The sequence below is a fragment of the Caloenas nicobarica genome, chromosome 5 (assembly GCF_036013445.1).
Source record: "Caloenas nicobarica isolate bCalNic1 chromosome 5, bCalNic1.hap1, whole genome shotgun sequence".
Classification (NCBI taxonomy): domain Eukaryota; kingdom Metazoa; phylum Chordata; class Aves; order Columbiformes; family Columbidae; genus Caloenas; species Caloenas nicobarica.
This window is the reverse complement of record NC_088249.1, coordinates 37474281-37486636: the sequence shown is the minus strand read 5'-3', so window position 1 is coordinate 37486636 and position 12356 is coordinate 37474281. Positions and strand designations below refer to the sequence as shown.

The 12356-nt window shown below is 37.1% G+C and overlaps 1 protein-coding gene across 13 annotated transcripts in view; it reads right to left on the bottom strand.

Annotated features, from left to right (window-relative positions):
- The window catches only part of PCNX1 (pecanex 1), a 92842-nt gene that overhangs the window by 65321 nt on the left and 15165 nt on the right, over positions 1-12356 (bottom strand). For all 13 annotated transcript variants that reach the window (XM_065637032.1, XM_065637037.1, XM_065637035.1 and 10 more), the window contains 3 exons: positions 9483-9528; positions 8492-8581; positions 5144-6841 (listed from right to left, as the gene is read on the bottom strand). In XM_065637032.1, coding sequence (XP_065493104.1) covers positions 5144-6841; positions 8492-8581; positions 9483-9528 — 1834 coding nt within the window. The remainder of the gene's footprint in view (positions 1-5143; positions 6842-8491; positions 8582-9482; positions 9529-12356) is intronic.

Genomic DNA, 12356 nt, shown 5'->3' with positions numbered 1-12356 from the left:
TGCTTTGTTTTTAACTTTTGATATATGCTGTGGCAAGCATTTCTCATCAAGTATCTCCTGAACTTCCCTAATGCAGCCCTGCAGAACTTGAGGTAGAACATGTACCACTCTGCAGATGACACACTAAAGGAACGTGTTTCTACCAAGACACAGGAAATCTCTTACCAGCAGCACTCAGGGCTTTTGCAGAGCAACTACACACATTCCTGGCTCTCAACAGCCACTGCTGCCAGTTAGACAAAACTCGAGGTTTTTATTCGTTTGTTCCCCATCACCACCCTTATGAAATGACAAAGTATCAGGAAGATGATAGTTATTTTGATGTAAGTAATCTAATGAAAATCCCTGTATTATCCATAAATACCAACAAGGGGACAAAACAGGCAGGCCAAAGTCCCCACACAACATACTAAAACTGCATTTTGCTTTATTCGGTAGTGATTAACCACTAGTAGATACAAGATTCATTCCAAATGTTATTTCATTGTTCAGTTCCAAAACTGCAGAATTCCATTTCAGCCTCACACATCACTTGTAACACTGTTTATATGTTTAACTGAACAGCAACATCTCACCTCCGAGATAACAAGAATCCAAAAAAATCAGAGGTAATTCTGTAAAACTCAACCTTTACACACAAAAGCTGTGACAGAACAATATTATGCTTTCAAAGTCAGATATTGGGAACAGCTAAAATTAAAATTTCTATGTCATGTTTGGACCAAATGCTGCATACATTATTACACTGCTAATTGACATGTAAAAATCTAATCATGGAATACAGTCTTTTGGTTCCAATAAACAACTTCATATGGAAGTTTTTTACTGGCTACTCTGCTTCATCTGATGCAGTCACAGGAGGGGTCCTGCTGAACCCATCAGTAGAGATAGCTAACATACACAGAACCACGTTACAATAACTTTACATATCTTTCAGTTTCTACTATTCCTGCACTCTTTCAGAGTTTGATTTTTCATGCAAAACTGTTTAGTTTAGCAGTTGAAATGTGAACTGATAGACTCCCAGAAAACAAACTAGAAGCCCCATCTTCTGTAAATGTATAAATTCCAGCTGCAGAAAACTTATCAAGCTAAAGCTATCAGAAGCATGGAACAGTTCTACGACATAAGCAAAATAAGTAATGACTGTAGACCATATGCAACATAAGCATAGTAGGCAAGAAGTGATACATCAGTAACAGCTGACATTAGCATTGGCTGCATAGCAGAGAATTGAATTGTACATTTTACTTTGGGGAGGGTACTGCTTAATGATTACAGGCAGATACACTAAGCAAATATGTACAAACACATGCAGACTGAGAAGATGAACATGAAATGCAAGATTCTAATCCAAGCTCACAAAACCCTATTTTGCCTGTCTGTAGAGATGTACTGCAGACCACAAAACACAGAAGAACAGTATGAGTCATTACTTCAATATCACTATGCAATGCACAAAAAGAAAAAAGCATTACATCACATGCAGTTTTATTTACAAAACAGTATGCAACTCAAGAACTTAAAAGTAAATAAATCTTAAATTACAGCAAGCTGTAGAAGAGAATAGCCACTTAAAGCGTGCATCTTTAACAGTAAATATAGAACTAGGGGAAAACACTTGACTTTTCAGGTCATTTCAAGTTTTAGACAACATCATTGTTTCATATATGGCATTATGTTGGTTCTTTAAATCTTCACAAACAGCAACCCAGAAATAGCACACATGTGATAGAAACCAGGCATAGGAGCATGCCATAGTGGTATTTCCAAAATGTCACTACACAGAGGCAAGCTTTTAAACATCTAAATAACTTCATCTAACCCATCACCCACCAATTCACTAGCTACTTTTGGAGACTAAGCAGTTAAACAAAGATAACTATTGTGAGAGATCTTCCATTTTTTTGTTACACATTTACTACATGTATTACACAATTTTCAAATGTTGATTGTCTGCATTTTAATGAACTGCATTTCTAGTCAAATGCACAAGTTATTTTGTAAAAAAGTGAGTCATTCACCACTTCCTGGCATAATATAAATGAAACGGCTAAGTTGTATCTGCTGAAGTAAAATATGTACAAGTTTGTATAGCATCCTGCTTAGTAAAAGATTACTAAAGGCCATACCCATTACAAAACACGCTTTAGCAGTTACGCAGACATAATGTACTTTTTAGTTTACTTCCTAAAGACTTAAGTTAGAATTAGTGATCTAACTCATATTTGAAAAACAGGAATTGAAAGCTCCTGACCGAAAAAGAGGAGGCAGTATTAATATCAGTCTTTTGGTTATCCAGCATGCATCTGTTATTTGTTTCAGAAAATAAGCAACCACCACAATTATCTATGTAAAATTATAAAATAATCCTTTCAGCAGGAGGTTGGAGCAAACAACTTCTAAAAGTCACATCCAACCAATATTCTCTGATCTTATGAAAATCTGAACAAAGTTTATTCTTTAACTCATCTGCTACAGGTAAATAAAATAATTTTCTCAAATAATTTATATACAACTACACACATACACTGTGTATTTATAGTACACATGTATGTCTTTAAAAACACTCCCAAAAGGTGAAGACCACTCAATAGTGGGAAATACTGAATATAAAGCAACTTAGATTCTAAAAATTTCAAACATTTTCTCTGATCACTGTTAGTCACAAGTAAGCCCAAAGAAAGCCACAATTAAATACACAGCTGTTACAAAACTTGTAGTATAAGTTATACATTTGGCAGAAAGGCAACAAAAACATACAAATGAAAAAACAGTAGAAACAAAGGACAACATGAAGAAATTATTCAGACTGATGATGAACAGATAAATTCAAAATAATTACTGGTTTGATACTAGGCATAACTGCATAAATATTTAAGTAATGCTAAAGAAAAGGGATATTTTCATTCTGTTTTCAAAAAAGCAGGATGACACTCATTTCTTACAATCCTAAAGTAAATATTTCCTATCTATTGAGAATAAGAAATATAAGATACAGCAAGAGTTATTAATCATATGATGCCATCAAAGCTGGAGAACCTGAATCCAGACTGCTTCTTAAAGTCAGACTGAAATGCATATGCAAGTAATACTTGGGTGCTTGCCATTTATTAAAGATACTAACAACTTCAAAATGACCATTATCTAAGCAAACTTTACAAAGGAAACTGAAGAGAATAGTCCAGTGAAAATGACAGCAAGACTTCCCTGCTTAAGCTGCTACAGATTTCTGTCTTTAAGATTGTTTCTAAACGTGTTAGTGCCGGTCTTCCCCACCATCTCACTTTTTAAGAGAGCAAAATATTTGATTATATACAGAGATCATTCATGCACTGATTCCTTCCGACTTCTGATGACTGGTGAGAGCACAGTCTGACATGTTCTGCAAGGTATATTAATCCTCCTTTGTATATAAGGAGAGAACATTAACAGTTTTAAGCTGTAATAACACAAACCAAAATGAAATTAAATCCTGTGCTAGGGAAAGCATTGAGTCAAAATGGTAAATACATAAAGCAGACTTCTCATTAGTCAAGTTACTCTCAGTAGACATAAAGAGCTGTCACTTCAACTACATGTAAGAATGTGTGTTAAGTGTTTAGCTTGCAGGTTTAGTACTAAAAGAGCAACCTGGACTCCTTCAAAGCTACTGCAAAACTCTTGTTACCAGGAATAACAGAAAAACAAGTACCAATAAATGAAGATTCTCTTAAGTGAAGGTTCCTAAGTAGGTCTGAGCTTATTGTAAACCACTCAAATTTGATCAGTAATCAATATATAGATGAACTCCAGTGTAGCACACTTCCCCATCCCCCCTCAAAAATTAACTGTACTGATTTTTAGAGCTTGCTCTTATGTCAGTATCAGGAGGGGACAGACCCAAAAAAAACCCCACTTTGGTCTTATCTCACTGTCAGCTAGAAGTTGTTCCTTTTAAGATGGAAGAATTATTATACTTTGCTTAGGCTGCCCAAATAACAGGGACAGTAAATTTGCTACAATTTCTTAAAAATATCTATGTCAATCTAAAATAAAATTTCATAAAGCATTTGTGTGCTTAGCCAACAAGATCCAGATTATCTGGTAGGTATTCCCTTCAAACAATCCCAAAAGTCAGACTAGGGCAATTAGCAATCCCATAATGCTCTGAAAACGTATTTTAAACTCAGTTATCTTCCATGACACAAAAAGCCTTCCAGTTAAGGCATTCAATATGGCTAACCAAGAAAAGAGACTGAAATGTCCTAACAAATGATAAGCAAAAAAAATATTAAGGGCTCCAAATTTTCTTAAATGCCCCTATTAATCAATATTAATGCCAGCTATTACTGGTAAGCTTTGTACTCACATTACAGCAAGCAAAGCAATAGTTATAGAAAGAGGAAACTACATTCCTCTCTCCAGCACAGGAAGGTTATTGTGTTCTCATAATGAGGACAAGGGAAAAAAAACAAGAAAAAAAACCAAAAACACACCCCAAACAACCACACATAAACCAAAGTAAACAACACTGTCTAGCCAACAATAGCAAAGCTAAGCAAAATCAAATCCTATGAGAATTCAGCTTAGTAACTATTTCATCATAAGAATGCACAATTCAAGGCAGCATAGTAAGGGTTTGGGGTTGGTTTGGTTTTGTTGTGTGTTTTTTTGTTTTTGTTTGGTTTTTGTTGATGTTGTTGTTTTTAACACCACCTCAAGCCATGCCAGAGAGTTCATCTAAGAGGCAGCAGGAACTTCAAACAATCACTTCCATGTTCCCATTTTCTAAACTGCACAATCTTTCAAACAAAAACAGTCTCTTTTATTAACTTTTAAAATAGGGGACAATTTGAAGTTTGACTAATATGATGGAGCAAGTCTGATTTGATCACAAATAACTTTAAGAAGGAGCTCTGGTTAACCAAGACTGCCAGTTACAAACCCATAACACCTCTACCTACAGATTCACATTTGTTTGACTTCAACTCCCATTTCTGGAGATCTTCCAAGAGACTACAAAGGAAATGCTTTGTCAGTTTTACTATGCAAGAACAAAGAAACAGGAAGACACTACTTAAGTATAGTTGTAACTTAAGTCACAGATACAAGACTCATTAACAAAATACAGCAAGGTACTTCTGGTAGGTCATTTACTTACCTCCACTTGCTAATTCTTGCTCTTCCCCTTCAGGAAACGTAGCCTGGCTTGGTAAGCTATTCCTAGAACGAGTGACTGACTCTAAGTGTGAAGCCCTTCCCAACAGAGATAGCTCATCTAGCACCTCTCCTTCTTTGGCTTCCAAATCAGATTTTGAAGTGGTTAATTGTTTTATGTTACCTGGTGCCATTAAACTACTTGGGTCATTTAAACAAGCTACAGTACCACTGTCCAGGCTTAATACTCTGGCACGATTCTTGGCACTGTTTGTACTAGAAGTCCGACGCGTAGATCGTTTTTTACTAATTCCTTCAGAGCTTACACGGGTTTTGTGAGCATTTTCAGGGTCTGTGCCCCCACGTTCTTTAGAAACATATTTGGTCTTTAGAGCACTGTACTTTCCCTCAGGAGACTGGCATGAATGGGAAGTGGTGCTGGAAGAGCTATCACTGCTGAACTGGTGAGCTGACTGCATACTTGATGTCCTGCTCAAGTCACTTTGATCACTGGAGTCCTCATCATGACAAAACACAGCACTGTGAGGTTTAGTACCAGATACACCTCGGAAGGAAACATATTCCCTGTGCCGACTTGAATCAAAACTACTAGCCCGCTTTTTTCCTGTCCTTCTCCGGCTAGACTTGTGGGTAGAGGCTGTTCGATGTATTAAACTAGAAGATTTTGGTCGAACATCTCCTTCTTTTTGTTTTCCACTCGTTTCTTTAGAAGCTCTTGAATCTACTAACACAGCCAGTTTCTCACTCTGCTCATCTCTTTGTTCAGCAGCCTTCCCAGGTGGCCTGTCACCTTGTGTAGTCAATTCATTGGCATGTGGGTTCTTATTGGCCTCTTCTGAAGCAGAGGCACCAAGACCTTTCTGACTGTGCATCTCAGATGCATGAGAACTCTTTACCTCTGGAACACCACTGGTAGTGCTCACTTCCACAGCAGTCCTTTCGCTACTAGTCCTTTTGTCAGTAGTAGAACTACTGTCATCCTCTGAGTCAACACCACAGTCCTTTTTCTTACCATCCTTTTTCTCTTCTCTAGGAGACTCCTCCTCGTGCTCCGAGAGCACACTTTCTATATGCGTTGAGCTAGTGTGTTCACTTTTATAGCTACTGATGGTACTGTTAGTGTCACGATCAGTCCCACTGCAGTAGCTTTCTGTTGAACCACTGCTTCTAGTACTCAGGCTTCTCAGACTGTCCACGCTTTTGTCTGCTTTCAAGGATTTGCTCTTCCCACTCTTAGCCAATGGTTGAGGGCTGCTACTTTTCAGAATGTCATCTAATTGAAAAACTCCTGAAATGCAAGAGTTCTCAGCCAAGGACTCTCTGGATCCAGAAGGGGGCTTGGCAGCTTCTAACTCACTGACAGGATCTAGTCCTCGTCTCTGTTGATAGAGAGGGAAGTCATTTAGTGAAGCATCTGGAAAAGCGACAGCAGAGCTAGAAGTCCTTGGTACACCTCGTGGTCTATGATCCTTCCTATAGGAGTGAGAATGCAGAGTTATAAGTGAAGCTACTTCTGTGTCACACGCACTGGTTTTAGACTGGTCCACAAGCTGGTTGTTCGAGAGGCACACTTTGTCACTGTTGTCTCTTGGCAAATCCTGTCCAGAGGATAATGAAGGTTGGATGGAGACAAACGAGTCATTCGACACCAGACGAAAAAGCTTCCGATCAGTTGCCAAATCTGTTTAAAGACATATTTAAAATTATGCAGGTAGAATGCTCATGGAAGTTGTACAATCTGCTTTACAACTACAACTACTTGTTTATATCAGACAAAGTAAAAACAACAAAAAAAAGACAAATCCATTTGCAAGTACTATGCATCACGTTACCATTTAAAGGATTTCCTGTCATCTGGGCAAACCTGACAGGAGACTTTTTTATAAAAAAATAAGCCGTCAACACCAGCTTAAGATTAACAGCTAATAAAAAGACAACATGATTCTGACAAGTCTCTAACCTTCTCTATTGCTCATGTGTCTCAGACTTAATATTTTTATGCATTCCAAAGTTTATTAACTATAAAGGGGTACCCTGCCTTTTGTTTTATTTCCTACATGCAGTCAGCTTTTTGTTTCACATATACTTTAAAATTAAAGAAAACAGAGTAAACCCCATTAATTTTGAAGTCACATTAAAAACAAAAAAACAAAAAAAACCAAACAAACAAACAAAAAAAAATCACCTTTCCTACCAGATACCAAGTAAGCTCATACTTAGCAAGGATGCGGGCACTGGCACAGGTCTGTTTGTACTATAATGAAACTCCCTATGAAGTTACTGAGTTTTACCACCTCCAAAATTGGTGCTGTTAAAACAAATCATGAGGATTTGCTTTTAGCAATTCCCTAAAACAATTGTTTCTGTTATCCATCACAAGTGGTCTCCTGTAAAAGCGTCCTCCTGCAGGTAGCATTGGAAGTCAGGCTACTTTCCTTTTTGGTACTGCCAGTAAAAATAGAAGATCTGGAGGCCAAGTTACATTACTACAATTGCTAAATTTTTGTAGAGTGTATTTGCACATGTGTAACTTAAGAGGCTTCACAAACAGTTCTGTTAACTGAACACAGTAGAACCCTGCTGCCTATTACAACAGCATGGCCATCTGCAATCCTCTATTTTAAACATACTTTCTGAACTGAATCCCAGAGTTGAATTCCTGCTAATCACCAGATACTTCAAAAAATCAGCAAACAAAAGATTTCCCTACAGTTTTTATGCTCTCTTAGTCTGATCAGATTTTTTCCTGTAAATAAAGCTAAATGAAAAATAAGATTTGAAACAAAACTGGACAACTGAAGAATACAGCTAGCAGTTTCTTTACATACTAGGGAAAAACAATTACCAAACTCTGATAGTTTGATAGCTTGCATGTTAGAAGCAGTCTACAGCTCCAGAAACACAGAACTATACACAGGATTATTTACAGAAAAGCATGCCTGATTTAAAAAAAATCATCTGGCTGCACTGGAAAGTAAAGCAAATTAGTCAACAATGAAGTCCAGGAATCCCAGGCCACTTTCAGTATGAAAGAGATTGTCTAGAGACATGCAAACTCACCATCTTTCAACAGCAAGAAGACAAGAGAACACAGTAAATATTTATTACCTGCTAGAAGATGCCAGAACAAGAAACACACAGCCAAAGAATAAAGTTTAAAGTATTCAAGCTATGTATCCCAGGAACTTAGAGTAATTAAGAAAGGAAACAGAGCTTCAAGATACCCTTTCTTAGATTCTATCAACAAATTGCATGAATTTTTTTAGCATGTTAAGCAAAGGTCTTTGGAAACAAAATACCATGTTTAATATGCAGGAAGGAGAAATTTTACCTTGTTCTTCACTCCCTTCTTTACATAGGCTAGAACTCTGGCCAAGACTTAGGCTGATATCATCAGAGGTCTTAGCAGTGTCAGTATCTCCTGTGAATTTAAAGAAGAGTACTTGTACTCAAAGTATTAACACATCTACATGCACTGCAAATGTCTCACCTGTCATGAAAGACTGTTGCTTTTATTTCTTCATTTAAAGGTAAATCACAATAATTACAAGTAACAAAAGCTTTATCTTTTAGAGGTAAGTATTGCCTACTCTATTTCTTTTATTTTGTATATAAGAAAGTTTTCATTCAACTACACAGATCTTCCATGAAGAACTAGAAAAGTGTGTTACACAGAACTCAATGGAAATATATTTTTTTTTTCCTTAAAGATATGTCTACTTGATTATTCCTTTTTGCATGGTTGCCAATAAAAATGAAGGGTAGACCGTAATAAAATACTTGCAAAGATCAAAAAGGTAAGGAAAAAACTCAGGAGGGTGACAAAAATTCACATCTCATTTTCTTTTGTCTTATTACTGGCTTAACAAATTTACAAGGCAGCAACTTTGCGTATTACAAATAATTTAACTTTTCATCTCAGAGGAGTTCACAAGGGCTGTCCTGGACAGTACTTTTGCTAGATGCCAAGCAACCAGAAATAATGCAGTCACTGATATACAGTATCAGAAGGGCAACTGGGTGCAGAGAACTCAAAATAGTAGGGAAAAGTCCACTCAAACCAACTCCTTGGCACTGCATTTACAAGCAAAACCTGTTATTACATGGAAAACAGCACACAGATTCCAGGATATTCTCTCGTGGTGTTTTAGGTACATAATATGCAACTCCAAGGAAGACTTCTCCTTAGTAAGTGTTGTACTAACTCACAAAAAAAGTTTTGAAGATGAGCAAGGTAGACAGTATTAGGAAACAACATAGTAAGTGATAGTGATTTGAAGTGCTACTGCACAGTAATTTTACTAAGTAGCCAAAAATCTCACCTTTGATGGTTGCTGCTGTTCCCAGACGAGATAACCCAGATCCAACCTAGAAACAAGGAATTATGTAAAAAGCTGTAAACTTTCAGGAATTACCCAACTGTTGTTTCCTATTACTGCAATGCATGCATTCGCCTATACACTTAGGAGAGATTTTCAAAGGCACAAAAGCATCCAGCAGCACAACGCTGTAAAATCCTTTCTGACTCAGAATGTTTCTGCTGCAGAGATGACACGGCATCTAATTACACATTCAACTACATCGCTGCATTTTTCTGTGTTATAGACAGTGTACTTGGAGATTTTACTATGCTGATTTTAAAATGAGGTTCTAAGCTAGGAATCTTCCTTGAAAATACTTAATGTGGAAACAAACTACTAGTGTGGTGGTACACTAATAAACGCTGTCATCACACTGAGTGCTTAATGTGGTGATCACAGTTGCCTAAAATGCTTTATTAATAAAACTTATACTTTCAACACAGTAAACACCAAGCTAAGTCTAGAAACTGCTCCAATTGGAAAAGATACATATTTTTACCACGGATATTTTTCAGGTCTGTTAGAGTTGATCCAGTGACCTGGTAACCACAAAAACCTAAGTGTTTGTACATGGAAAGCGGCAGCAGCATGGACAGGGGATAAACTTAAATCAATTTAATGTAATCATTTTACTGTATCTTATTCTTCCCCCTCATTCCTGAAAATGCAATTTTTCTTTAGAAGACAGTTTCTAAGTACACAGATTACAGTTACCTCAAAGCCAGTAAACAGGCTAATGAAAAATTGCAGTATTCCTTGATCTTTTCTTGGGTATTAGTTACAATCACATAGTATCTGCTTTTCAGCCATGTTCAGTGGCCAACCAGCAGGCATGTACCACCTCACATGAAAACTAGCTAGTCGTAGGTTTGCAGTCTGCCTTTCTACATACAACCCATAACCTGTAGCAGATTATTTTGCAGAGGTGCTAAAGGGAATTTAGTCTTTGCTTGGATAATATTTCCAACACCACCTCTCTTACAGAACTCCTAATAGCACAAAAAAAAATGCATGTGTCAAATAATTAAATCACTCAAACAGGATAGGAGAAAAGCACTCAGAGGCAAAATCTGAACCCAAGATACACAAAAATGATGAAAATTTTACTTTATTGTATACTTATTGAGACACTGTTTTTCAAAAATCTCTAGTTTAAATAACTCCGGGGAAAAGAGAGCATAATTCTACTAATTCTTCTCTGTAAGCACAGCAAATTTAAGGTAACCTGAAGGTGTGTGCAGATTTTATGCAGCCGTACTACAGAACAATGACTTTGCTACATGTAATGCAAAAACGCAACCAGAGCTTGTTTTATGCATTCTTTACTACACTATTATGTGCACTTTTTAGGTAGTCATTTTGTTTCAACATTTTTTCCCTTCAGTGACATGCCTTGCTGAATGCTGTAGCTGAATGTAAATGCATCAGCATGGGAAAGCTATTTCATGCAAAAAACTGAACAGAACCCAGATGATTTCTGTTCACATACCCTTTTGATGCTGCACACAATCACAGGGGACTAGTGAGCACTAATTTTATCAACATAAACACATTTAAAATACTATACTTCCTTTCACAGTAGCTTTAACTGTGTTACAGTGTCAGCATTAAAGCACACAGAGCTTCTTCACATGCTTTAACGCTAAAAAAATGTTATGAATACATTTGGAATAGTTTTTTTCCAAAGACCAGTCAAAGAAACATGATCCCCCAAGCCTGGTTCTGTCTTCCTACATGGACCATCACATCCTGTTCCTTTGAATGATACCAAATGCCTGCTCTCTTCAAAGGAGAAAATCTCCAAGAGCATCTATGCTGCATAACAGAGCATTATTCAGATAAACACCAACATTAGCATAACACTGCACTACACTATATACTGCTTGCTCAGAGAGCTAATTAGAAGGACTTTATATTGTAATACCACACCAAGGATTTCCACTTCATCTAAAAATAGGTTCTGTATCTTTAATATGATGCTGTATTGCTCACTGTCAACATAACCTTACTGTCTGGCCAGTCAATCTACTTGTCCTCATGAAGAGTTGGCAAAAGAAAGATGCCACAACTGGCTAAACACCACCAGCCAAATAGAAGGAACAGCATATGGAGCACTATGGAAGTTGAATGCATAAATCTAGCAGACATAAGGAAACAGAACAACTTTCCCAGTGACATTACAAGGCAACTAGAGCATAATGAAGTTGCATTAAAAAATCTAATAGTTCTTCAGCACTTGTATCTGGTACACAGCAGCCCCTATTTATTGCCTCCTTCCCACCCTTGCTGAAGCTTGAAAATAGTGAAGATTTTGCAGACGCCATTCAAAATTAAACAGTTTTAGTCTTGCCATTTCTACCAGTTTATCTTGCTTTGTACTTTAGCAAATTAACATTTTTGACTGCAGAGTCTGAACTGTCAGGAATAACAACTTTCAGAAAGCCGTTCAGCATTGCAAGAGGTAATCAGCAACGGATACATTATAAGAATGTATACGTTAAACAAAGCCTCCTCAAATCCAGCACAACTGAAGTTTGCCAATTAAGCATCTAAATGACAGATCAAACAAAAGCAAAGGAGGAAAACAAAGTTAGAACATAAAGATTAAGTTACAGCTTGAGCTAACAGTTCACTAATACCAAAAGGAAGAGGGAAGCCCACCACAGTGGGTCTTAGTACTTATCTGACCATGGTCTAAGCCATTTTTATTTACTAAATCAGAACAAAGCTAACTGAGCAAAAGGGAGTAATTTCTGATGGCCTTATAAGATCCAGCCATTCCTAAAACACACACACGATGGGATGAGCAAGAGCTATGCAGCGGTGACAGTGCAA